Source organism: Mycteria americana, chromosome 5 (genome assembly GCF_035582795.1).
Source record: "Mycteria americana isolate JAX WOST 10 ecotype Jacksonville Zoo and Gardens chromosome 5, USCA_MyAme_1.0, whole genome shotgun sequence".
NCBI classification, from domain to species: domain Eukaryota; kingdom Metazoa; phylum Chordata; class Aves; order Ciconiiformes; family Ciconiidae; genus Mycteria; species Mycteria americana.
The window spans coordinates 30,654,692-30,681,324 of NC_134369.1; the positions used below are offsets into that span (position 1 = coordinate 30,654,692).

The following is a 26,633-nucleotide window of genomic DNA, read 5'->3' on the forward strand; positions in this document are numbered from 1 at the left end:
ACTGGATTGCCCCACAGGCAGCTGCCATCCTTGTGCAGAGCTTGGGAGCTGGAAACTGCCAGGTGCGTTGACCTCAAGTGGGTGACAGGAGCATTCCTACCTGAACCCTCCTTGAGGGATTCTGGGCTGCAGGGGTCACAGCCTTCTTGCCTCAGCACCTGAAATAGGGGATGTACCCCGCACCCACACACCTCTAATGGGCCACCACAGTTGGGGACCACAGGGCTTTGGCAGCGTGTGGGGTCTGTGTTGCCACCTCTGCTGCCAGCAGTGCCCTGTAATGCAGCAGCAGCAGCATGGAAAAGCCACGAGCGAGGGACTGTGCTCCCTTCATTTGGGCTTTTAGCACAGGAAGATGCTGAAGACTGCAAAGCTTGGAAAGCGTTGGGGGGGTCAATCCTGGGGACAGGGAGGTACTGAGATGAAGGGGTTTGAGAGGGAGGCAAAGGGTGGTGGTGAGGGACAGGGAAGCAGCCCTGGAGCTGTGGCTGCAGGGAGGGCTGCAAGCAGCCGGTGTGCCCCGGGCAGGACCGGGCAGTCCGGGGCCAGAAGCTCACGTACCGGGACGGGGTAGGCAGCAACGCCTGGGCGGGGGCCTGCCTCCTGCCCAACCCGGCCGGTGTCCCGGGGCCACTGGGGTGGCTCCTCTGTGACCTCGCTGTGGAGCCGGCGTCAGGGCGTGCCATGCAGCGCGGGCTCCTGCTCCTTGCCCTGCTGCTGGGGGCTGCCCTCCCGCGGCCCCTGCACCAGAGGTGATGGCACTTCCCCCTCCTCCTCCTCCTCCTACCTGCCCCAGTACCTGCAGAGGCACCCCAGGACTCCTGGCCCAGGCTGGCACTTGTGGCACAGAGCCCTCGAGAGCTGGCCACGCTGGGTGAAGACAAGCGGCGTGTGGGAGCCCTTGTGCCAGCATGGGTGAGCGCTGTAGGGGCTCGGCTCACTCTTGCCCCTGGTTATCCTCCGCAGGGTCAGCTACTCGGTCCCTGAGGACTTCTCTGCTCCCCTGGAGCTTCCACAGCAGCACTTTGGCCTGGTGGACGGTACAGCACTCCCCTCACCCCTCCGAACTCCCTTTCCAGGCACTGTCCCCTCCAGGAGGGCGGTTGTCCCCAGGGCTGAGCCCAGCCTCTCCGCTCTATCCACAGATTACGGCATCAAACCCAAGCAGCCTCACCTCAGGACCCAGGCGGCCCGGGAGCGGCCAGCGGGCCTGCGCAGAGCTGGCAAAAGCAAGCGCGATGAGCTTGACTTGCTGGAGTACTACTACGATGCCCACCTGTGAGCCAGCGTGCCCCTCTGCCCACCACAGACCAGTCTCGGGGACCCCCTGCCTGCCCGCCTCTGCTGCAGGACAGGGTAGGTGTGGAGTGTAGGAATGGGGGTGGTGGTGATGGCCCTGCTTTGGGTGGGGACTGGAGCAGATGACCTCCAGAGGTCCTTTCTGATCATCATACAATGATCTCTGGCCTCCAGAGATTGCAACCAATCTCGGACCAAACCTGAGAAGCTCCAGCTCCTCTTGGGGTCCCAAGGGAAGGAACGAGCCAGGGCCCAAACCCACCACTGCTGTGGGACACAAAGAGCACCGCAGACCCGCTCCATGAACCATCATATTTAATAGTTGTTGCCATCACAGCAGATCCAGCTGAAGCACAGAGACCGCTGGCTGCAGGGACCGGGAGAGCTCTTCTACCTCCCTGGTGCTTTGCACGGCTCCCTGCAGGCTTTAGCCCTTCCCTGCCCCGCTTCTGGCGGGGACCCAGCTCTGCAGAGGGGCTGAGCCCCACGCCCCTGGGGTGGCCCAGCCCTGCTGCTGCCTCTGCCACCTGCAGCTGGGGGGAGAGGGGGAAAGGGGCAGAGAAAGGCTCCCCTCCCCAGGGTGTAGTTACTGCAGGGAGCTATGGGGGACTTCTCTCTCTCCCCAGGGCACGGATACGAGAGGGGAGGGGTGGGGATGGGGGCAGAGGCAGGGGTGAGCTGTCTCAGCTCATCCTGGTGCTGGCACACCTCTGGCAGAGGAGATACTGGGGGTCTATCTGCCATCCCTGCCCAGCCGCCTTGGCCCCAGGGCCGGGCAGAGAGGTGATGCTCGCCCAGGGCAAGCCCAGCTCCCAGGCATGAGCCAGCACATAGGTCTTGTTTGCTGTAGCTGCTGTGTCTTCATACTGCAAGAGTCCAACTCTGCCACTGCATTAAAAGTCACCCCAGAGGGATGTGACGGGAAGCTGGGCCACGGTCACAAGGAGGAGATGCTGTCACCCCACCCTGCAGCAGGAAAGGGCCGAGCACGCTGCTGCCCACACCTCCACTGCTCACAGGCAGGGCACCCAGTGGGTGCTTCTCCAATAGAATAAACTAAGAGTATTTTGTACAATAAACACAATTTGTCCAGCCCTCCCCCCTCCCGTCCCCCCCAGCCCGAGGAAGGGGAGTCATGAAAAGAGGCGGCACTCCATGCCCCGGGGAGCCCTGCCCCGGGCCCACTCCTCCTCCAGGCTCAAAGCAGCTCTTGTCCATGCACGACACGGGGAAGGGGCGAGATTGCAGCCCTGACTGTGCAGGAGGTGCCTGTGCCAGCCCCTACTCCAGGTAGATGTCCTCCGTGGGGCACGTGTACTCCACATACTCCTTGTAGAATTGCTGAAAAGCCCTCCTGCAACACAGCACCAGGCAAAGCTGAGCAGCATCCTCCCCCTGAGGCATTTACAGAGCCCCGTTTCCCTTCTCACCCTTGCTCCCTACCTTGCAGCCCGTTTGACCCTCCAGCCCCTGGCCCCTCCCGCGTTAGCACCTAGAGCTGCCGTCAGAGCTGCAGGATCTCCATCCTTGCTCTGATCCCCTGCACAGCGCATGACTTTCAGCCATCTGCCTGCAAAGCCTTGCACTGGGACTTGTTCCAGTGCTGTCAGGAATATGCTGCCCATAGCCCTGTCAGCCCTGGCTCTTGCCCCAAGCCTCTCACTTGAGGGAAGAGGTGCCAGCCTGGGGCCAGGTCCAAGCCCCACACGTATGGAGAGATGGCAGGATTCAGCCTGACTGCCTCGGTCCTCCTGCCCCTCGGGAGCAAGCGCCTCCCTCCCTGCCCAGCCAGGACTCACCCTACAGACTCTGCCAGTGGCTTCGTGGACTCCTCCGAGACGAAGACATGACAGGCAAATCTGTGGTCAGCAGGGTGCTTGGTGATGAACCCAAAATATCTGAGGGCAGAGAGAGTGGGTGTGACTGGACCAGCAGACAAGCAGGCACAGGTACCCCAGCATCCCCGAGGAGTACCCACCCTTGAGCATAGGGGTTTGGGACCTGCACACGCCCTCCCCACCCCCGAAACCGTGCCCACCAGCTGCCACGGCCCATGCCCAGAGCTGGGGTGTAATTCACATCCAAAGGCTGCTTTTGCATGAAGCTGCAGCGCTGGGCTCACAGGGGAAGGGGAGCCCTCGGCACTGGGGCACAGGGAAGCCTCCCCTTCCCTTCCCAGCCCCAGTCGTGCTGCCCCCAGGGAGGGGGAAGGCAGCAAAGCCTCCATGCCAAGCTGCTGGCATTGAGAGCTGCCCCGCACCCCCTTACTACTCACTTGTTGTTCTTTGGATGATACCCACAAAAGGAAATGTTCTTCAGCTGGAAAAAATGGCTACACTTGTTTACCTGGGGGGGGGAAGAGAGACAAACTGTCAAAGCTTTCCTCCCCACCACCCTGCGGGGCAGCCGGTCTCTGGCCCCTGGAAACACGCACTTGGACTGAGCAGTGAAATGAATTGGAGACTGATCCTGGGCTGCTCCTAGCAGCACTTTCAAGATGGCCCCAAGCACCTGCACTGAGGGTGCCCTTCCAGACAGCCCTGCTGGCTCCCACCCCGCTGCCTCTACCTCCAGCAGCTCCTGCGGGGTTTCCCTGGAGGCCCTGGGTTGGGCTGTACTCGGGCTAGGGTCAGTGCTGCTGTTTGCCCAGTGCACACAGCCCTTCTCCCTTGCTAAAAAGGCTCTCAGAAATACCAGCAGATAGAAAGTGAATGGACAACTTATTTAGAACTAAATAAGTCATTCAAGCCTGGGTGTTCAAAGCGTCCCAGCCAGAAATGAGAACTTACTTATACAAGTTTAAAGAGCAACCAAGTTGATGGCATCCTCTAGATACAGGCAGGACTTCTAGGAACCCCAGCCCAGCTCCCTGCCGCAGCATCCATGAACTACTGCTACCCCCCCACTGTAGGGGAGGTTTCCCAAAGGCTTGCTGCAAAGCCCTCGCCTCTGCCCAGCATTTCGCCGTGCTTTGCTAGGCTACTTATGCAGAACGCTAATCAGCAGCCTGCCGTAGCCAGCTAAAGAGATTACAGGGCAGATCTGGAGGACACCACTCAAAATAGTAGCAGAAAGGTTTAGGAGCAGCTGACAGATTACTGGCGTGGCTCAGCTCGCAGCATCCCAGTGCAGCAGCTTGGCAGCTGCAAGGGCATCAGCTGGCCGTACGGCCCAAAGCTGGGAGCCCGTGGGGCGTGAGGGACCCTGCGGTGGGCCTACAACTCCGCTGATGGTGTTTCTCACACCCTTAGATGGGTGGAGATCCTCCATTTTCATATGCAAACATGACCTGTAGCACAGGGGCCACGAGCCAGCAGCCAGGGAAGGGATGAGACAAGCAGGGAGCAGGGCACTACCTTGCTGTGCTCCTTGGAGTCATCGGCTTTCACAGCAATCTTGACCCCACGCACGCTGATCTCCAGGACGCAGCTGGAGGGTGGGTTAAAGTGCACAGTGAGGCGGCGCGTGGTGGCAATCTGGGGGGGAAGACAGAGAGACAAAGCCCTGGCACTCGTGAACAGTGATGATGGCTCACCCTTTCCCTTCCCTTCCCTTCCCTTCCCTTCCCTTCCCTTCCCTTCCCTTCCCTTCCCTTCCCCGCTGAGGCTCTGCCCTGCTGCCAGGAGGAGCAGGCGCTCCTGCTCCCAGGGATGGGGTGGGACACTACCTTCTGCATGGCCGCGCACAGCACGTCGTTGCCCTTGTGATAGGGAACCTGCACCGAGCCGAGGAACTTCACCCGAAACTGGTCCACCCAGTCGCTGCTCTTGGCCAGAGCTGGAAGGGAGACCACACGGTGGGGATCGTCTCCGGTGACCGGGAACGTGGGCCGAGATCCACCTCCCTGCTCCATATTCCCACCCCTGCATGTTTCCCTGCTCAGGGAAGGCTTCCCGCAGCACCAGGTACCAGCTCCCAGCATCGCACCAGAAGCTGCCCATCACTCCCTGCCAGGTGCCCAGCTTGGTCCTCCCTCCATCCCCCTGCTCAGCACCAGGCTCTGCTCAGTCGACAGGAGGTGGACACAAGATGGGGGACACCAGCAGGCTGCGCGCAGAGGCTTGGTACCTGTGACATGGTCTGGGTCCTTGGTGACTTCGATAGCATAGTAGGCAGGAAAAATGCCCCGGTCACCCGTCCGCATGTTGTAGGCCTCATACCAATAATCTTCTGCCTGCACCTCCACCAGCAAAGGATCATCCACCTCCAGCTCCAGCTCATCCGCGTGGCGAGGCACAAACCTGGGCAGGGAGGCACTAGCACCTGGCCAGCCAGCAGCACTGGTAGCCTTCTCACCTCCACACTGCTGGGGCAGGGGGCAACACAAAACCGGCCGCCAGCCCAGGCAGGCAGCACCCTGGCAGGTGCCATTAGCCATGGGGACCCGAGATGCTGAATAAAGCATCTGAGCAGGTTTAGGCTCAAAAGGCGGCAGCACCCTGGCACCTAAGGCAAGGGTATCCCTATGGCACGACCCATGCTGCTCCCCAGAGGTCCCGGCTGCCCTTGGAGGTCTTGCCCCTGCAGCAGCCCGGACAGATGTCGCTCCTGGGCGGGACACGAGCTATGGGCAGTGGTTTGGTCCCCAGGGCTTCCCAAAAGCTGGAAACACAGGGGTTTGGGCTGGCCCCACCGTGGTGGGAGGGCAGCACTGGCTTTGCCCCATGAGATGCTAGGGACACCGCTCGCGCCTGCAAGCTCACCTAAAGACGGCACGGTGGGTCTGCTCCTGCTCTTCCCCGTTGATCACGCAGGAGAACAACCCAAAGGACTCGGCGCCTGGGGATGAAGGCAGAGGGACACATCTCAGTGTTGAGGGGTCAGCGCCACAACCGAGGAATGGACATCAAGCCAAATAGGCTGCTGATGCTCCTGGGGTATGGCTGGACTGAGACAAAGCCACACGGTGCCACATGAGAGAAAGGCATGGCTAGAGCTGCCGCACTGGTGCCCGTGGTCTCCAGTGGGACCACGACCTCCTTGTGCCACCCCACACAGCTGTGACAGCTGGTATCACCAGCACTGTGGGACCGGCCACACCGCAGGAAGCCCTGCCAGCCGGGGCATGCCACCAGCCCTGGTGCTCCTCTGGGCTCACGGAAGAGGGGGACACTCCAGGAGGGATGCTGTCCCCCTGCAAGACCACCCAGCCTTCCCCTCAGCACGGCCATACCTCAGGCTAGCCAAAAAAGCAGCCTGAAACACCTCCAGCCACCGCCACCTGCAGGTCGCAAGGCTTTCCCAAGCCCACCCCATCTCCCTGGCCACCAGGCATGAAGCCACAGCCTTGCAGCAAGCAGAGCTGGGGCTGGTGCCCGCTGTTGGCTCTCCACCTCGCTGTGGGGCCCTGAGCGTGCCCTCAGCCTCGTCCCAGGGATGGGCAGGGCTGCCTGGGCAGGCAGCCACCAGCCCACCTCCCCCCGGAGCCCAGCACTCACTGGAGGAGCGCGCCCGGCCGCTCATGAAGACGTTGAGGAACTTCTTGGAGAAGTGGATGTCCGCCTCGGGGGTGGAGTCCTCGGAGAGGCAGACCGAGTCACGTTTCAGCGCATCCTCCTCGTACTCCTCGCCGATGGCTGACTCGTAGGGTGAGGATACGCAGTTGTCGTAGACGGTGGCTGAGTCGCTCTCGTCACTGTAGCCCGAGTAGCACTGCTTGAGGCTGACCAGCTCCAGCTGCACGTTCTCGTCCACCACCAGCGTGTACTTGACCGAGTCGTAGGAGAGGGCGCTGGTGTCCGAACTCACCGAGGCTCTCTGAAGGTTGTGCCCTGGCCGGGAGCCACCGCTCCCGCCACCGCAGGAGGCCCTGGGCAGGTTCGTCTTGTCGGGGGAGGACATGTAGTCCAGCACCTCGTCCTCCTCGCTGATGGAAGGGTTGGTTTTCCCTGCCAGGGCCGAATAGCCAGAGGTGTCGATGTCGGAGCTGATGGACATGCGGTTCTCACTGGACTGAGACAGGAATGGCTTGTCATTCTCCAGGGGGTCCGAGTTCTTCTGCACGGGCGTCAGGTAGATCTCCTCTGTGGCCTCCAGCCTCACGTCCGTCTGGTAGCGGATGCGGTCCCGGTGGGCCTCGGGGCCCCTCGTCGTCACCACCACCACGCTGGCGCCATGCGGTGGGGGCCGGCTGGTGGCCTGGTGCTTCTCAGGTGGCCGGGACGAGGTGACACAGGCAGGTGCCATCTGGGTGGCTGCTGTGCGCCGGCACGGGCTCTCCGTGGACGTGCCCCGGTCTTTGGTGGAGGTTGTGCTGTTTTGGTGATTGACCTCATCACTCAGGCATACGTGGTCATGGGGAGGGGTCTGCTCACCTGGAGGGGGAGGAGAGCAGCATTGACAGCCCCGCAGAGGGTGATGCTCCCTGCCAGGGAAGGTGGCCAGGGATGCCACCCAGACTCGAGATGGACATGCACCCTGCATCCACGTGGGATGTCTTCCCCAACCTCCTGCTCCGGCACCACTTGCCCCAGGCTCGAGAGCTACAAAGGGGTGCAAGGAGCTGCCCCTGGCCAACAGCCCAAGAACTCACCCGTTTTCAGAGGGGACGACGACCGGGACACCCGCTCCTGCCAACTGTGCTTTTTCCCCAGAGAGTTGTTATTCAGAGTGTCCTGAGGAGAAGAACAAAGCTGCCTTGTAGCCCAAACAGTAAACAGCGTGAGGCGCAGCGGTGGCAGCACCCATCCCTCCTTGGGTCCGCAGCACCCTGCTCGGCTCCCCCCTCGCCTGGGCATGAGGTGCTTGGGGGGACCCCCCCGCCAGCCCCACATCTCACCACGCCGCTGCTGCGAGAGCTGGCTCGGCAGCCAAAGCAGGGTGGGCAAGGAGCCAGCCGGGAGGCAGACGGCCTGGCCTGGATGGATATACTCATCCGCCCCAGGGAGACTCAGGTGCAGGAGCCCACAGCTGGACAGTCCCAAGCCAAAAATTCAAGACCTGAGCCTGCCTGGAGCCCGCCTGGGCTGGGCAGGCATGCTTTGCTCCCACCCTTCGGGCCCTGCCTGCCTTCAAACCACCCAACATTATTAAACGGGGAAAGTCCCAAGGGCCAGGGGTTGTGCTGCTGCCCAGCTGGGAGCCAGCTACTGGATAGACCGACACCTGCTACTGGAGTCACCCATACTGGGTCTATATAGGGGTACACATATGCACACACACATATATGTATGGATACACATCTATACATGCACACACACTTATACATATATAGTCCACTAGCAGATGTCATTCCTGATCAGCTGGAGCGGCGAGGCAGGATCGGGCTGCCCGTGCTGCCCATGCTTGGGCGAGTTTTTGGGAGCTGTGCCCTGCCCGCCTTGCCCTGGGTGGCCGGCCATGCGTGTGCACACGCATGTGTGCACAGGGGGACGCGTGCTCAGCCTCGCTGTGAGACCTGGCGACGGGGAACCACAGCGGTCTCGTGTCTGCAGGGCTGGGAGAGGAGCCCTCCCTGGTCCCGAAGGCCACTGGTCCTCCTCTAACAAGGGCCCTCCTGCAGATGGGGGACAAGTCCTCCCTGCCCATCTCCACAATGGTGTTTCTCCCTCAGCCGCAGCAGTGGTATTTTCCATGCCATTAGTTTTTGCTTAAGTGCTAAGCCCTGCTGGGACTCCCTGGATTTTCTCACGGCCTTATCGCCAGCCTGCAGCTATTACCAGCAGCGCAGGAGCTGCCCCGTACTTACTTCGCTTCCCCACCAACACGAAGCAAGGCTTTGCCCTGAAACTCCACCGAGTAGCATGCTGCTGAACCACGGCTGCCAGATCCCTGCCTCTGTGCGGGGAGGGGAGAGACCCCCGCCACAGGGCTTCGGTGACCTCTCAGCACGGCCTCTGCGAGCCCTTCCCGTGCCAAGGCAAATAACGGCGCGTCCCCGCTTGCCTTTCCCAGGGACACGATGGGCCGGGACGTGGGCCAGGCGAGCTGTCGCAGCGACGGCCTCTGCGTGCAAAGTGCCACGGGGCCAGCACATGAGCCAGCCCAGCTGCCCAGACCAGGACAGGAGGCAGCAACGCAGCAGGCAGAGCCCACCCATCCCGCAGGGCCAGGGCGCTCTGGGGTCTGTAACACCCAGCCAGGGCAGAGAGAACCTAGCCAGTCCCAGCAGCTGTTTCTTTCCCTCCTGGGAAGTTGGAGATGCTCCTCTCATCCCAGGCCACCTACCTGGGATGACTCTCACAGAGAGCCTGGCAGCAACCAAGACATCACCAAACCAGCTCCTGGCCCCTCAAGGAGAAGCTGGAGCAGAGGGAGAGCCGGTGCCCTGCCCATGCACGCCCTGCCCAGCACGAGGAGGCTAGAGGCACGGGAGGGCAGCCCGGTGCCCTGGCTGGGCATTCAAGAGAGGACGCATGGCCACGGTCCCTCTCCTGACCACCTGCAGGAGGAGGGAGCTGGGCAGGCCAGGAGGGTGCAGGAGGGTCTGGCACAGTGGAGGCAGATCTCAGGCCAATCCCCAAGAGATGCCCTGCACCCTGTCCTCTCCTCAGGGCACCACATGTGGGCAGGGGTACCTGCCTACCTTTGGCCAGAGGCAGGCACCCAGAACAGGCACCCCAAGCACCTTACAGCCCGCCTGCCTCCGGCACTTCTGCTTCTTGCTAGATGCCACCGACAGCGCTGCCCTCCCCGGCCAGCCATGCCCCAGCCCTGTGCCCCCATATCTGCTGGCTCCAGGCTCCCGCTGCCAGCTGCAGCAAAGCCCCCACCTCCTGTTCCCCACAGCCTCCAGCATCCCCCTGGGAGGGGACCATCAGCTGCCCCTCCCCAGCCCACTGTCTATGCAACCTCCCCCCCCCCCCCAAATCCCTCTCCACAGGCCTGCTGCCACCCCTGGACACTGGTTAGGACCGGCTGCCCGGGAGGGGGGCCCTGCTGTCCCCTGTCCCCCCAGCTGGATGTGGCTGCCATGTGCCACTTGCTCCTCGGGGTCCCCGCGCAGGGTGGGACAAGGCTGCTGCTGTCCCCTTGTCCATTATGCTCAGTGGGGCTCCCCCCGCCTCCCCAGCCCTGTTGCCTTTGTCTCCGGTGCCAGCTGCCCCGAGGGCGCCCATCCTGGCACCGTGCCTTCCTCCTCCTCCTCCTCCTCCCACCCGTGGCCTCAGGCAGAGAGCTGGCATCAGCTGCCGGTGCTGGGCTGGTGACACCCAGCTCCAACTACTCCCCATCTGTCACCCACAGGGACACCTGCCTCTCGCTTCACGCTCCTCAGCTGAACGTCACCACGATGAAAATCCTCCTACTTGGCAGAAGGCAGAGCTGAACGCAGGAGGGTGGCAAAAATAGCCCTGCGCGTCGCGCATCTTGCATGGGTTCGTGAAGTTTGCATGAGAGATGGGGCAAAGGGACTCCAGCCGCCGCTCAGAGGGTCGGCGTGCGGGGCACTGAAACGCCACCTGCCCCAAGGACAACAGCAACCCCAAGGCTTGGCAGGCCCACCCCGTGGGGCGGGCAGCCTTGGGGAAAACCATCCAAAACCTCGTGCAAAATCTGGGAGCGAGTGAGACAACAGAACCCCTTCATCCTCCCGGCCACCATTTTGAGCGTTGCTGTTCTGTCTCTCAAATTTTGCACGGGGCACCGACATTAATGCTTCCTTTGCCGGGTGCCACTGCTCGGGAGCAGAGGCCACCGAGTCCTCACCACTGGGCACGGGGCACCCGGTCTCACCATCCTGCCCCGGGGCTGGCACTGCCCCGGCCTGGGGCTGGAGCCCAGCCAGCTGTTGCCCAGCGGTGCTGTCCTGGCCTCGCCAGCCCCGTGGCGTGGTGCCCCGTCCCTCCATGGCTCATTCACGCGGTCGGTATGCCGTGCCTCGTTTGCTCTCCATCCCCACGGGGTCTCTTCCCCGCTCCCACCTTGCCCCTGCCCCACGGGCTCTGCTGGGGGCACAGGTCACACTGACGCCCCGTCCTGGCCTGTGCCCTCCCCGCCCCGGCAGCAGGGATGGAAGAAGGTCCCACCCGCGCCGAGCGTGGTGCCGGGGCAGGGGCTGTACGGGGGCACAGCCTGCGGGGGCTCGGCGGTGCGAGGGGCAGCAGGGCGGGCGAGAGCACGTTGCCGTGTCCCGCCCGGTGCCTCCCGGGCCCGCAGACCGCTCCCTCCGGCTCTGTAGCAGGGACCGAGCCTGTGCTGCGCCCGGCCCGGGGATGCGGCCGGAGGCGGGCAGGGACCCCGAGGGGGACGGCCGCCCCGCCGGGCATAGCGAGGGGGGGCAGCGGAGCCTCTCCCCGCCATCCCTCCAGCCGAGCCCCGCCATCCCTCCCTCCCTCCCTCCCTGCCTTCATCCCTCCGAGACAAAAGCCCCCGGCGGCGGGAGCATCCCTCCTCCTCCTCCTCCTCCTCCTCCTTCTCCTCCTCCTCCCCGGACCCCCCCGGCCCGCTCGCCCCGAGCCCCCCCGGCCCAGCCTCACCTGGCTGCGAGGCACCTGCGGGAAGAGGTTGAGAGTTGTGGGTCTCTTCGGCCTGTAGACATCCGTGGTCCCGGCCGGGGGGTCCTTCTGCAGCGGCTCGGGCGCCGTCTGCTCCTCGGCCGGCGCGTCCCCCGCCGCGTCGATGAGGTCGAGCTGGAGCATCTCCGCCTGCAGCCGGCTGGCCTCCCCGCCGCCCGCCGCCCGGGCCCCGCCGCCCTGCCGGCTCACATGGCCCTGCCGGGATTAGCGGCCGCGATCAGGCCACCGGGAGGGCGGGCGGGCCGGCAGCCGCCGCGCCGCGCCTCCCACCGGGGCCGAGGAAGGGGGGGGCCGGCGCCGGTGCGGCCGCATCGGCACCCGGCAGCCTCTTCCTTTTAAAGGGGCAGGGATGTTATTCCGAGGCCGGGGAGCCCCGCGCCCCCGCGGGGCAGCACCCGTCCTTGCTCGCTGCCCCCGGGGACCGGACACCCCCGCCACCTCACTCCCGGCAGGCGCCTGTAGGTACCCGTAACCGTCGTATCACCACAAAGCGCACAAATGTGCGCAACCAGGTTTCATCCCGACATAACAAGGACATTTTTTTACAGTGAGAGCAGTCACTCACTGAAGCAACCTCCCCAGGGACGTGGTAGAGTCCCCGTCGCTGGAGCCGAGACGCGACTGGACAGGGTGCTAGATAATCTCATCTAGGCTCCCTTTCCCACAACAGGTTGGAGCAGGTGATCTTCCAAGGTCCCTTCCAGACTGGGCTGTCCTATGATTGTTCCTCCCAAGGCAGACCGTGCCCTTTCTTGGTTCCTGTCCTGGCAACTGGGACTCACACAAGCACGCAATCGCTTTGGTTGGAGGTTTGGTCCAACCCGGGCCTGGAGCAGGTCGCTCAGGGCCTTGCCCATCACACCTGAATATCCTCACGGACAGAGAACCCACCGCTGCGTGGGGCACTGGTGCCAGTGCTGCACCACTACTACTTTTTTCTCTCTATGGTGTTGACATTTTCACTGCACGCCTCTGAGAGCAGTCAGGCTCCTTCTTCCCTGTAACACCCCTGAGGCAGCCAGGGACAGCAGTTACATCCCCCTTGGCCTCCTCATCTTGAACAAGCCTCTTCTCATACACCCTGCATTTGCACATACCGGGATGCAGAAGGGCTGCCCAACAAGCCGGCAGCCTGGCATTAGCTTTCCAGTCACCTGCTGGCAGCGGCTGTGCTCTGGCCAGGAGCAGCCCCACTCTTTCCCCTTGCACCCTTGGAGCAAGGTAGCCACCATGGCCCATGAGGGCTGCGAGGAGCGGATGCCTTCATGGCTGCGTTGCTGGGCGAAGAGGCACCGATGTCCCCCACAGCTGCAAGTACTTAAAGGTCAGCGGTTTCCTTCCCAAGCCACCTTCCTTGCAGTAACTGGAGCTTGCACAGGCACAGGTTGCTGCAGCCAGCAATAAAGGCTGCAACTTGGCATTAGCGAGCTGAATTCCCTGTGTTACCAGCTGCTTGCGGTGACTGGAAAGCTCGTCAGCAGGCAGAGGTGGAGAAGGGCATTTTTTTGCAGCTGATGCTTTCTGTGTCTCCGGCTGCATGGAGGATGCCCCTTGAGCCGTGGGAGAATAAACAGCCCCAGCAGCTCTGGCAGCCCCTCCAAGAGCTCTCACTGCTACCAGCTCCTAACGTGTCAGACTAAAGCCAGCACGGGCAGGGCTCTGCCTGCTGCAGGCACAGTACGACCCCTCTCATGGGGGCCATTTCACCCCAGCGTCCCTGCTGCAGTCCTGGCAGGCACGGGGTGAGCACCTGGAGGAGCACTGCCACCAAAACCCGTCCTCTCAAGGCTTTAAACATTTAAGTCCCTTGTTTTTAAGGTTAGCCTTCATACAACAAGTTCCGTATTTCCGTGGTAGATCCCACCAGTTGCTTGTGGCAAAACACATGGATTTTAGCAAGGAAACAGAAGCAAAGGAAAAGAACTGGGAGGAAATGCCAGCTAAATAGATCGTACCTAGCTAAGGTAGGTCCGCTTAAGTCAGCTGGTGACGTTCAACCCAGACTGCTAAGGATGCTGCCTCAGTAATCCTGTAGCTGTAGCAATCACTCAGAAAACCCACAGAGGAGGGAAAGTCCCAGAAGAATGCAGAAAAGAAAACAGTAACTGTTTTGAAGAAAAGCGCGCCCTAGGAGGGATGCACCGCTCCAGGTGCAATAGCTAGGAGGAAGCTACAACCACCGCAGGTACTTATTAATGGCCGGTAGCACAACAAAGCGATTTTGAAACCACACAGCAACAGATCCCCTTACCATCTGAGTGCGACCTGCAGTCATCTGCAAAGCGAGGGCAGGGACTAGACGGTGGGAAGCCTTTCTAAACTGGAAGGACGCTGCCCCACCAGAACGGGCTGCCTCGGGAGCCCTCTAGGAACAAGTTCATGTAACCTGAGGTCAGCCTGAGTATGCTCACGCCTTAGCACAGACGTGACAGTGAGGTGACTTCCCGAAGTCCCTTCAGCCTGTGGGAGAGATTAGGGCGTGTGGGAGAGCAGTACCAGTGCCCAGATCCTGCGGCAGGATGTACACAAGATGCACACCTGGACGCCGGTGCAGTCACGGCAGGCTCACGCCTCCATTACAGATCTGTCCCTGGGATGGCCGCGACGCTGGCGCGCTCCTGCTACCTCCCACCCCCACGGTGCCATCTCGATCGCAAGAAGTCCCAGCGTCCAGCAGCTGGTCTCTGATGGTCCTGATGCTGTGGTCCATGGGCCCCAGGGGTGCCGGAGCAGCTCGAGCCCTGCTGCAATTGCGAGGTGCTGGGAGCACCCCTGGGAGCACCGGTCTAGCCAGGGGAACCGCCTGCGTGGGGGCTGCTGCTGACTCCAGGAAGGGACAGACGCTGCTCGCTTCCCTAGGAATGAAAGGCTCTTGCAAGGGGAGCGGGGTGATATGCAAGATGTTGCTTGAGCGACCCTGGTGCCTACCCGCTATGGCTGAGCAGATGAAAGGCTCTTCCCTGCTCCCCCACCCCTGCAGCCTTCCCTGCCAGAGGAGGAGCGACAAAACCTTCAGCTGGGAAAAGCATTTTAGGAGCATGGGGACACAAGGGGGACTTGCTGAGCAGAGGCGACAACTGCGTCCCCTCTTCCTACGACCCAGCTGTGACTGCTTTGCTCCCGGCTTCAAAGCGCCAGGAGAAGCCTCTCTGCCCCCAGCCTGGCGCAGCCACAGCTGGCGACGGATCACAGAGGCAGCTTCACGGGACAGCCTTTGAAAAGCCGCCTGGAGTAAGTAGCTGCCTTGCTGCTGTATCATTTGCTGCCAGCCCATGCAGCCGGCTCGCTACCGGTCCCCGGATCAGCAGGTTGGCCGGCTCGTGGCAGCCGCTTCCCCCTTTGCAGTGGATCCCTCTGGCCTCCCGGGGCGGCTGCTGCCAGCGGCACGCTGGACCAGTGACGGTGAACATCAAGAGGAAGCCCGGCATTTCCAGCAGTCATATGATGCTGGAAACCCAAAGTGTTTTGGTTTTTTTTCTCCACATATCTGTATCTTCATGGCTGGTTTGGGCCTTTTCATGCAGACCACGAAGGCTCAGCACAGCTCTATATCGGCTCTTTTCCTTTGGGCACTTGTTCTCATGCTCGCAGGTATTTCCAAGAAGGGTGTTTCTTATTTTTTTCATTCCTGCATTAACCATTTTCCACAGCTCCTGGAATACAGATGAGGCACTGAGCCTTTATTAAGCACAGCCTGGTTGTTTGCTGGGATCCATCTTGCTGAAACCAGGGACAGTCACCCCAGATTTCCAAGCCACCAAACCGAGGCCAAACCTGAAGCAAAGGCCTGGCACTTCTCTTGCACCCGTCCCTCTCAACGCGCCCAGGGCCCGGCTGGAGCCGGCTGCCATTTGCGAGGCAGGGATGGCGTGCCTCGCCCCGGCAGCCCCTGCTCCTCCCCGGCTGGCCTCCTGCCCTGCCGTTCAGCAGCCCTAAAAGCAGCTCTGCTCCTCCACTGAGCGCTCTCCTCAGCCCACCCCTCGCTTCGCTCCCGGTTCTCGTTCACCCGGGACGTCTTGTTGAAATTAAGGGGTGTTTAAGCCGTGTTTGGGAATATTCCTCATTCTTAGTATGCGGTCTCCCATCCATGAGGTGCGGTCCTCATCGTTGTATAGAGTTCCCTCTTGCACAAACATCAGTCTACGCCTCCTTGCAGTTTCTGTGTGTCTAAGCCACTATTTCTGGCAAGCTGCTAAAATAGCTGCTGATGAAGTCATCTTTGTTTTTCCAGGACTGAAAAAAAAAAACCCAAACCCCACCTCTGTTTGGGTGTTGAACTCCACACCAGCTGCCTGTTCCTGCCATGGGGTTTTGCCGCTGAGTGGCTCTGCCCAGACCCCCTGCCTTGCCAAGGTCACTGGCCGTCCCCATCCAGCAGCCACCTTCCCAGCCCTCCGGCAGGGTTTGTCCCGGTGCTTTCCTGCTTACCGCTGGGGCAGTTACTGTGCCTGCCTATCTCTCTGGAGACTTGCCTCCGGGTCGGGAAGCTCAGAGCGGCTGGATGCCCCAGCCCCATGGCTCGCTGCCCTCCCCAGAGCCTCTGTTTCTCCCTGCCCGGTTGCTCTCTGCTCTGGCACGATCGGGCGAGTCAGCAGCTCGCTCTCACCCTGCATCCCTCTCTCCATCACTGGGCTTTTGCCAGCCACCCGGCGCTACGGGGGCGACCGGGGCCAACTCTCCATCCTATGTACAAGTGCTCTGCGGCACCGGCACCAGGAGCTCGACACAGGCAGGGCATCAGCGCGGGGCCCCCCCGGCCCTGGCGTTGGGCTGACTTGCCAAGCCAACCATTCCCACGTGATGCAATTAGCTGGCTGATGCTGGCCGTGGGTCATTACTGATTTGCTGGCCCCTGTGCTGCGTGCAGACCCAGCCAAGCCGCTCCCTCTGGGCCTGGCTGCTTCCATCAGGCAGATCCTGCAACCCTGTCGCCCCGAGCTCGCTCCAGACGGCAATTGGGTTGGAAAGGTCCCTGGCTCTCGCCTTCGAAATTTGGGATTGAAAAACCCCTCTCGCCGACATTGCTGTCACCGCTTTCGGTTCTGCTCCTCGGGCAATCCTCCATGTCCCCTATAAACCATTTGGACATATTTTTAGCAGGCATTTTTTCTGAGCGTGGTAGGCGTCTTCCTTTGCTGTGTTTATGAATAGCTCATTGCTTCCCCGGGGGCAGCCTCGCATCCCCCTTCCACCCCAGCAGATTCTCAGTGCACCTGGGCATTTGTGCAAAGCAGCTCTGAGCCGTCCCAGGGGAAGGCGTGGGGCTCGCTGCTGGAGCCCGAACAAACCCTCTGCCGAGGGTCAGGTCTCTGCATCGCAGCGCAGGGATGCAGAAACCCCTCAGTAAACTGTTTTAAATGGGCTAAACAGTCTATTTTTCCTCATCCTCAAGGAAGGGCTGCAGCAGTTGAGCTGCAAGTCCCCCCCTCTCCTTACCCTCCCTGCCAAACCTCAGCCAAGGGCTAGCAGTCCATAAAGAAAAAAGAAATCCTGCCCTAAGAGCCCAGTGGTGCTATCAGCAGCGGAGAACTAGAACGGCTAACGGGAAGCATCCAGCAATGCACCCACGGCCCCTGCCTGCCTCACCTATTGCAGGCAGGAGGATCTTCCCGACGCCCTGCCCTCGCTGCGGCTGTGCCCTCATGGACACCCAGCACTGGGTTTGCCTTTGGTTTTGCCTCCAGTGTTATCCCTCCTTCCTTCAGCGTACACAGCCCACAAGCCCCGGCTCTCCCCGTCCTTCCGCGGCCATAACGTCCTGGAGCAGGAAGAGGCTGTGGCCGGAGCAGAGATGTGGAGCAGCAGCCCCATCTCTGGGAGAAGTCGAATTTCTGCTAGGAAGGTCCCAAATTAGACCAGGGAGCACAGCAGGACACCTTCACCTCCCAGGGATGAGGTCTGCCTGTACCCTCCTGCCTGCAACGAGGGATTCCCAACACCACAAATTCACTTTCTAATTTTAAATCTGTGACAAATTCCTCTGCCTTTCCCCTCCTCGCTGGGTCTTCATCAGTTTTCCAGAGGAAATATTTCTCCTGAGAGACGAAATGATTCTCAAACCATTTGATTGCTCCTCCAGCATTTGCATCCCTTTAGCATGAAACACAGTAGCAAAATGCAGGATCCCTGCATATTTCCAAATCCAATGTAATTCTCAGTTTATCTCCATGCTTCTGCCCCCAGCCCCCATGGCCTTCTTGGGCAGTTCAAATAGTGGTGTGAACCCCGTCGGGGTCTCCACAGTGTGCCCCAGGGTGCTTAAGGAGGATGGGAGACCCACCTGCAGCATCTGCATAGGCTTCACAGCTCCCATTTTTATTTCACCTGCAGCCTGCTGGGGTTGGAGCTGCCTCCTCCATCCCCGTTTCACTGGCACGCCAGGTCTCCCGCTTCCGAAACACCTGAGGATGTTCGGCTTTCGAAAACACCGGCTAAAGGCAGCCAGAAGTGATGCCTCAGGTGAGGGGAGGAGGGCTCTCACCATGCCAGCCCAGCTGCAACTGCAGGGCCAGGGATGGACGTGGGGGCAGGAGGCACAGCCTGTGCAGGACCCTCGGTGCCACCTCGCATATGTCTTGGCTTCCTGAGGATGCCCATCGGGTGCCAGAGGCTCGCTGGCCATCCCGCTCAAATGGGGGGCATGCCCCCAGTCGCACCGAAAGCCTTAGGCTCATCCCTGAGGAATGAACTCAAACTCCTCCAGCACAATGGAGACCAAAAGGCACCGGCTGTGAGATACTTCTTTGTCCGAAGGGGTCTGTGCTGTGCCGCAGTGAGGAGAGGGCACTGCCGAGCAGAGGAGACCGGGGTCGTGGCAATGGGTACATTAAGGAAGCACCACTGGCCTGGGGATCTGGTGGTCCTGCGCAGGAGCTGCTGGCCCTGCCAGCCCCACCGGCGCTCTCTGCCTGTCCCCATCCCCATCGCACTTACCCGGGTGGCCAGGCTCTCCTTGCAGTGCAGGCTGATTCCACACTCATCGGTGATCTCGGAGAGGTCTTCATCCTCAAACTCCTCGAGGCTGATGTCATGGGTGAGCCTGGAGGGAACGGAGACGGGGTCACCCACTGTGCAGGCAGCGGGCAGGAGGGTGCAGGGCAGCGTGCTGCCTGCGGGCAGGGAGCAGCACCGCCCGCCCCGGGAGAGGCTCTCCCAGTCTTTACTGGGGAGAAAGACTGGGAAGGGGGCTCCTTCTGGAGGAGATGGGTCTGTCCCCGCCGAACAGCTGGGCTTGGCATGGTCTGCGGCTGTGGGGAGGCAGGAGGAACATGCTCCAAACCAGCCCCTGCCTGACCAAAGCCAGCAGGGATGTGCAGGTTGGGAGAGGACAGGACAGACGGCACAGCCAGGTGTTCCCAGGCTGCCACCCACCATCCCAGGGAGTCTCTGGGGTTGTCCCAGCTGGGTACAGACAGCCAGAGGGGCAAGGGCCAGGGTTACAGGGAGGGGAAGGGCTGGGGGTCCTGGCAGGGCACAGCTGGAGGATGGACCCGCTGGGATGGGCGGCCACATCAAGACCCACAGACCTTGCAAGCACCGCATGGCCATGGCATGATGTTGGTGACCATGGCATGACCAGCCCCAGAGCCACAGCTGGGAAGGATGTCCCAGCCCAGGTGCCTGCAGTAAGAGAGGGCAGCTCTTTCCCTCTGTGCCAAAATCACTCCCTGGGGTGACTGTGGGCATCCCCACGGCCATCGGTGCTGCGGAGCCCACGCGGTGAGACCGCCTGCGTAGCCTCAGGGTTCCCTTATGGCTATCAGCCCCACAGGCTCATTACACCCCTTTAAAAAGTTTACAGAGATATCCTTTTAGCAGCTGGAAACGTGCTGACGAGCAGGCTCCTTGAGTGCTTGCTTGCATCCCCAGGGGGACGGCGAGGCGCTCCTGGCTTCTGTGCATTAAAACATTTCTCTGTGGTGGTACCGCAATGCTAGTCTGGCTTATTCATTACCACGGGGGTAAATAAAAGAGCCCAGCTTGAAAGTCCTCTGCCAACCAACTCGTCCCTCTAAGTTGGTCTGGAGTGGCCACGGGCGCTGCTTTGCGTGCTGCCATTTCCATTTGCCCCGGCTCCTTGGGCTGGGAGATGCTCGGGCGGAAGCACCATGCCGAGCCCGGCACCCCTCTCTGGCTTGGCCCTCACCGGCAGGGAAGGAAGGAGAAGGGTATTTTGTGACCTGCAGAGCTCCCACCCTTGCGTTAAGCATTGCTTGCACCCCCAAGCACTGCTTGGGGCTTCCCCCCTGCAGCGGCACCAAGCCAGTGCTATGGAGGGGTAACACCTCCCTTGTCCCAGCCCCCGGAGGGGGGAAGCAGCAGGAGAAGCCCATGGGGGAAGCAGCATCTCCCCTCCGTGTTTCTGAGGACCCTGCCAGCAGTGGGCTCCTGGGGTGAAGGTGGCCGGGCACAGCTGTGCCCATGGGGACAACCCCCCGAGATGCATCGGGGGGGTGGGAGGGAGGGACACAGCCTTCAGCACAGCCCCTGCCCACCTCCTACTGCTGCCCACGGGAGGGAGGGGACGCGGAGCAGGAGGCTCATGACGGGCCTTCAAAGCACAAATCAATTTCTTCTCCGGTTACGCGGGTCGCCGGGGTGGGACACCATCAGCTGCTAATGCTCGGGGCCTCCGCCCGCCACGGCGCGGGAGCACAGCGGGGTCCCGGCCAGAGGCGCAAGGTTGCCGAGGGGCTGGCAGGGTCTCCCCAACTCCGCGGGAGCGGCTGGGGTGGGTGGCAGTGCCCCCCGCTCTGGGACGGGGACAGCCAGCCCTGCCTGCGCTCTCAGGGACGGGGAGACAACGCGCAGCCCCTGCCCGCAGATGCTGGTGCATGGCAGGATGCAGCCGGCCGCCTTTGCCGCCCCGGCGCCTGGCTGCCACGCAGCTCCCTGCGCAGCCGGGAAAACTTTGGGCTTGCCTGGGTGCCAAGTTTGGTCCTGTCCTGCGGCCATCGCTCGTGGAGAAGGGCAACGTGCCCGGGGGCGAGGGGCTGCCCCTCATCCCTGCGCCCACCCGTGGGGACAGCCCCCCCTCCCCGAGGCCCAGCGGGTCCCCTACCATTTCTCCCACTGATCTTCTAGCCAGCTCTCCTCCTCGGCGCTCGACTCCATTTTCAAGGGCAGCTGCATTGAGGAGGACCCCCTTCCCTGGGGGACACGCTCCCACCCCAAAGAAGAACCCCAGGCCCGGGGCAAGGAGGAGTGAGGGAGGTGGTGGCTGAGCCCTGGGTGCCCGCTGCCCCTCCGCCTGCCCCGGCGCAGTCTGTGGCTGCCGGTGCTGCTCTGTCTCCTCACTGCGCAACCTGGGGAAGCTCATTAAAAATAGATGGAATCAGCTGTCCTGGAGGGGAAAAAAAAAAAAAAAAAAATAACCTCCCCAGCTGAGCCAGTGCCAAGTCCCTGCACTCTGCTGGGGATGCTGACTGCCTCCGCCTGCCAGCCAGCCCGGCTCCTGGTCCTGCTCCAGCACCCGCTCCCCAGCACCTGCAGCGGGCACAGGGGATCTGCTTACCCCGGCATGGACGCCCGCACCACCCGGCCTCCTCCTGCCCTTGCGGCATCGCTGGCCGAGCCAGGGACGAGGGGCTCTGCCGCTCTCTGCTCCGCCGCAGCAAGGGGATCCCTTCCCGCAGGAGACGGGAGCATTCGTCCGGCTTCTCGCCAGGTAGAGCAGGGCCGGCTCACCGACGCAAAGGCCGGAGCGTTTCCAGCACGGTGGGACCGGCATCGCGGCTGGCCGCATTCCCCGAGCGGAGGGAAGCAAGAGGAGCACCTTCGCCAAGGGGTAAGCCCAGCCGGCACAGAGCAGTGCCGGAGCGCTGCCCCTTCCCCGACTGCCCCCACCTAGCCCCCAGCCCTGCTCCCGCCTCAGGCAGGGCTGTCCCTGAGCTTCCCCAACCTCTAACCCCTGTTAAGGGCCAGAGAAATACCGGGTGAGCTGCTCTGCCAGCTCCCACCCCTCTTCTGCTGCCGCCGAAGGAAATAGGGGCCTTTCCCAGGAGGAGCTGCCAGGTGTTGCTGACAAACTGTTGGCATAGTGGCCTCCGATAATCCTCCATCACCCCCACGCCTCTTGGAGCCACTCACCGCCCGCCGGCGTGCCGCAGTCCCTGAGCCTCTGCGGAGCCGTTCACCCCTCGCCCCATCGAGACGGAGCCGAAGCAGCTCTGGGAAAGAGGCGCCCACCCCGATTTCGAGATGGGGACAGGGCATCCCCCTCTCCGCCAGCTGCACATACGCTGCTCTGGCACCCAGCGAGGTCGTGCCCCACTGCCACCCGTCGCAGCACTGCCCTCCTGCCCGATGCTGGCACCCACCCCAGGAGCTCTCCTTGTCCCCCCAGCCCAGGGGCTGTGAGTGATGGGTGCATCTCCCACCAGCCTGACCGGCACTGCCAGGTCCTTGGGACCTGCCTTCGCCCCTGGCCGGGTTAAGGTGGGTGATGTTTGCAGGAGTCCAGCTCACCGGGTGGCCTGGACCACTCTGCTGAGCTAACTTGTCACTGCACCAGTGCCATGCCACTGGCGAACGTCACTCGTGATACTGTGTTCATTGTCTCTCAGCTCCCCGATCATGGTATCCAGGGCTCCATCTTCCCTATCAGCTCTGCCTGGAGGCACCTCGTCTGCTTGAAACCCCCTCGCTGAATGAGATGAATAAAGAAATCTCTGTCTCTGTATTACTCCTGCCCTTTTCTCCTCTCACATGGATGTTCCAGGACTTCCTAGGAGATACAAGGAAGGCTCTCCATTATCCCCCGCACTCCCTGTGCTGGAAACACCCCTGCCTTTGTCTCTTGCTTCTCAAAGAGGCTAAAAATACCAGCAAAATGAAACAGCTCTGACTGCCCTCAGCTCCATCACGGGCAGTAAAAGTCTGAGCAGGACCTACACGGGTATTTTGGCCAACTTCTGTCCCAGCAGCAGCGGCGGAGGCACGGGTGCCACCTGCATGCTGCCGCTGCTGCACCACGGTGTCGCAGGTATGCGGGAGGTTGCCCCCGGCCGTGCGGGTGGGCGAGCCCTGCGTCTGCAGAGGTTACAGATGCTCTCCTGAGGCCGTGCCGAGGCCGTGCCAAGAGGCTCCCGGAGGCTGGCAGCCCTGCTGAATGCACGAGAACTGATAAACTCAGGACACCCAAGAACTGGGTGTCCGAGTGAGGGAGCACATGTGTGTGCATAAGCAGAGACAGCCATTACCTGCCCTTAGCAGGAGCAGCTTGATCGCAGTCCTAATAACAGCCTTATAATCAAGCCTGACTGCTGCACCTCCCTCCCCTCCATCCCCTGCCAGGGAAAAGGGGACCTCCAGCATCGCCTCCCCGGCCCGCTGCCGCCGCGCAGGACTTCCCACGTGGGGACTTGGCCAGGGCAACACGGCGCGATGGAGCTGGGGGCTCCAACAAGCCCGGCTGGCCGGGCCGTACTCTGATACCCTGCTCCCAGGCCGTGCTGTGTGGAAGTCCTGTAACCAGCATCAGTGGGAAGGAAAGTACGATCCTACATTTGCCTGGCCCTGGGTTTTTTCTTCCATCGCAAGAGCCACAGAGACTCTTTTATTTGAACCGAAGAGAAGGCTCCTCTTTCTCTCTCTCCACCAGAAGACGACAGCCCTTTTGTCTCCCCTCACAAGAAGACAGGTAGCCCCACTCCAATGCCCAGCTCATCGCCTCCAAACAGGCTCCTCCGACAGCTCCAGATGAGCACGGCAGACACGTAAAACAACCCATAGTGCTGGGACTGATTTTTGCCTCAGCCCGAAGGTGCTTCCTTGAACTTCCTGAGGACATGGAGAGGTCTCCTACCCCCGGAGGCCTCCTTCCTTCCTGAGGCCCCGGCAATGGCACGGGAAACGGCTGTGACTTCCCACAGGGCTCCCCGAGGAGCGGGTTAGTTTCCCCATCTCTCCTGATCCATGCAAATAACTCCCTAAGGGTTTCCTTCCCTAGAGCCTTCCTTCCCCAGCAGCTAGGTGCATTGCGAAAACCAGAAGGAGATAGAGGAGATTGGTCGCTGACCCCCCGCCAGGTCCCGGGTACATCAGAGCCGTGCTCCGGCGGGCAGCGGTGCAGGCAGCCGGCAGGGTAAGTGCTGCAGGGCCCTGCACCCAGCTGCACCCCGGTTATGCCAGGGACCCCCACCCCCGGAGAGGCCCCAGAGAGCCCCTCACAGAAAAGCTTGGCCCGAAGCACTGGCAAAGCTTCTTGGCAGGGTGAGGAGCTGCGACATGGTGTCCCAGAGAAAGATGCCAAGGAGCCCCAGCGGGGCTTTGGGAGGCTTAAGGACAACAGGGAGGCTGGGTGAGAAGAACTTTTTTACTGCTGTCTCCTAAAATGCTGTTGTTCTTGTTGTGGTGAGCAGCTACCTCCGGAGGTGCTCCTGGCTAAAGGAGGGCTCACCTCACCATCCTTCTCCTCCCACCTCTTCTGAGACAACAGCAAACCATCACCGGCAATGAGCACCTGCCAGACCACCATCTCTGGCCACCAGAGCTTCAGACCCCAGCCCATCGGGCCACCTGCTGGCCAGGACCAAGTCCTCTCTCGATTCCGGCCACCTGATCATCTAACACTTGCGCCAGCGCATTGCCACTCAGGAAGCTGGAAGAGCAGGCACGCGTACCAGAGGACAGAAAAGCTGAAATACCTCACCCTGCAAGCAGCAAGCTGCCGGAGAGGGCAGGGCTCACCCAGGACCTCGCTGCCAGCCGCGGGCTGATCCTTCACCCTAAACCATGCTCATCGTTGCCAGCTCCAGCTCGGCTGCGGAGGATGGCCCCTTGCCGAGCCCCCGCGGTGGGGACGCAGGACCTGGGACAGGCACAACCCAAGCTGTGCCATGTAACCCAGCTCGCAAACGTGGCGCAAGCGGGGCTCCCTCCTCGCACGCTGCTCCCCGCCACGGTGTTGCCTCTGGTCTGCCAGACCCTGCCCCAGGCTCAGGGACATCACCGGCATCTCCTTCTACTTCATATCTCACACCCTGAGCTCGGCGCCTGGGGAAGATATCATGCTGCTGCCCCAACTCCCCAGCTGTCTGCCTGGCTGCACGGCCTCCCCCACGGAGGTCGGCTCTTCTCCGGAGCAGGCTGCCGGGGTGCTCGGCTCCCTTTCCGAAGGTATGAGGGACAGCAAGAAGCAGGACCTCATTCTCCCTCCGGGGGTGTCACTGTTTGCTGGGGAGCAGGAGGGTGCCCAGGGGACAGCCGCTGCATCCAGGACAGCACCGGGTGGTGAGACCGACCCTCTCATGGGCCCGGAGCTGCTCGGCGGCTCAGCCTCTGGCCCCCGGCTCGGTGGCCAAGCCCCTTCTCCATGGCGGACGTTTCCAGAGGCAGCCTTTAATTGCTCGATTTGCAGGGTTTACCCAGCCATGTTGCAACAGCTCCCAGCAGCTCTCACAGGCAGCACTGCAATAGGAGGTGGCTGCCGAAGCCCCGGAGCCACTCGGCAAAGGGGCTCTGGGAGCAGAGGCACCCTTCAGGGGGAAATTGCCTGAACACCACCATAGCTCAACCGCACCTGCCTGCTTCCTCGCAGGGACCCGCTGGTCCCCAAGCCTCAGGGGCTGCGGCCTGCCAGAGGCAGGCATGAGCTCAGCTATGGCCCCAAGTGTGGACCAAGCCCTTCCTCTCACTCCCCAAAATCTCACCCCACAAAGCAGCCGGTACTAATCCCCCCCTTCTCAGCCAGGCCCCCCACAGCACCTCTGGGTGCCAGAGGCAAGCAGAGAGCAATGGCTGACGATGGCACGGCCGCCAGAAGCATGGAGCCTCCCCCAGATGGCAAGCAAGCAACGCCGGGCACCGCACCCGTGGGCAGTGGCAGAGCTCCCTTACCTGCCTAGCGCATCCCCATCCCAGAGCTGCCCTCAGGAGGCACCGGAGGGTCCAAAGCCCCTGGCCCCCGCAGGTCAGCACCTCCAGCCATCCCTGGCCTGGCCCGTGCCATCTGAAGTCCCCGTGAGCAGACTTGCTGGGTTTTGGAGGAGAGACAGCCCCCTGCATCCCAAATCGATGGGAGCGCTTGGTATTGCCGAGAGGATCAATTCTGGCACTCTCCCACCGTCTCACTTGGGGTTCCTGTTTCACAGGGGTGGGAAGGAAGCGGGAGCACCCGGGATTTCTAGGGAAGGGCTAGGAAAAGGCTTTTCTGGTGGTGGAGAAAGAGATGAAGCTTGTTTTTTTGCGAGGAAGAGGTGTTTGAAGAGGAGATAAGGAGGTAAGGAGGCCGGGGGGCTGGAGGGGGACATGGGGCCAAGCAGGGGCCTGGTGGGAACAGACATGGTATACGGGGTGGGGGCCAACATGGTCTTGGGGGGGCGGGGGCTGAAGCAACATATGGGGTGGGCGGGCTGAAGCAGTGATGGGGGGCTGGAGTGATATGTGGGGTGGGGGTTCAGCGGTGTCTGGGGTGGGGGGGCTGAAGGGATGTGTGGGGTGGGGTGGGGGGCCGAAGGGGTGCGCGGGGAGGAGGCAGAAGCGCTGGACGAGGCGGGGGCCCGGCGCGGCGGTGCGGGGCGGGGGGCTGCAGCAGATGGGGAGCGCTGCCCGGGGCGGGGGGCAGGGGCAGCCCCGCGGGGATGCCGGGGGGGGGGGCGCGGCCAGTACCTGAAATTGGGGGGCGAGGCGAGGTGCAGCCCCAGGAAAGGGGAGGAGGCGGGCGGGGATGCGGCTCCTTTCTCTCGCTCCGCCATTCTGTGGCTCTCTCCATGCAGGCGGAGGGCGGGCGGGAGGGAGGGAGGCAGGGAAGGAGGCAGGGAAGGAGGGATGGAGGGAGGGGGATGCTGGCGGTGCCGGCGGGGAGGGACATACCTGCCGCCGGGGGGGGGGAGCGGAGGGCACAGCCCGGGGGCTCCTTCCCGCGGCCCCCGGCGGCAG

The 26,633-nt window shown here is 62.2% G+C and overlaps 2 protein-coding genes across 2 annotated transcripts; one reads left to right on the top strand and one right to left on the bottom strand.

Annotated features, from left to right (window-relative positions):
• The first annotated feature begins 642 nt into the window (after positions 1-642).
• FREY1 (Frey regulator of sperm-oocyte fusion 1) lies at positions 643-1,604 on the top strand. The gene is made up of 3 exons (XM_075502709.1): positions 643-752; positions 967-1,040; positions 1,146-1,604. Exons 1-3 carry the CDS (start codon positions 685-687, stop codon positions 1,280-1,282), a joined length of 279 nt encoding a protein of 92 aa, XP_075358824.1. The 5' UTR covers positions 643-684; the 3' UTR covers positions 1,283-1,604.
• On the bottom strand, positions 1,598-26,482 carry MAPK8IP1 (mitogen-activated protein kinase 8 interacting protein 1). Its single transcript, XM_075502706.1, has 12 exons — positions 26,364-26,482; positions 18,687-18,792; positions 11,715-11,948; positions 7,832-7,913; positions 6,738-7,613; positions 6,003-6,078; positions 5,368-5,540; positions 4,967-5,076; positions 4,656-4,775; positions 3,575-3,645; positions 3,099-3,197; positions 1,598-2,653 (listed from the first exon to the last, which is right to left on the bottom strand). Exons 1-12 carry the CDS (start codon positions 26,447-26,449, stop codon positions 2,581-2,583), a joined length of 2,106 nt encoding a protein of 701 aa, XP_075358821.1. The 5' UTR covers positions 26,450-26,482; the 3' UTR covers positions 1,598-2,580.
• Positions 26,483-26,633: the final 151 nt, after the last annotated feature.

Bases quoted from the DNA above. Each gene is read 5' to 3' on its own strand.
- FREY1 (XM_075502709.1), top strand. From the start codon at position 685: ATGCAGCGCGGGCTCCTGCTCCTTGCCCTGCTGCTGGGGGCTGCCCTC. The intron at 753-966 runs GTGATGGCACTT...TATCCTCCGCAG, and splicing joins CCGCGGCCCCTGCACCAGAG to GGTCAGCTACTCGGTCCCTG. The intron at 1,041-1,145 runs GTACAGCACTCC...CTCTATCCACAG, and splicing joins GCACTTTGGCCTGGTGGACG to ATTACGGCATCAAACCCAAG.
- MAPK8IP1 (XM_075502706.1), bottom strand. From the start codon at position 26,449: ATGGCGGAGCGAGAGAAAGGAGCCGCATCCCCGCCCGCCTCCTCCCCT. The intron at 3,198-3,574 runs GTGAGTAGTAAG...CTCTGCCCTCAG, and splicing joins TATCATCCAAAGAACAACAA to ATATTTTGGGTTCATCACCA. The intron at 2,654-3,098 runs GTGAGTCCTGGC...GCTGTGTTGCAG, and splicing joins CCACTGGCAGAGTCTGTAGG to GAGGGCTTTTCAGCAATTCT.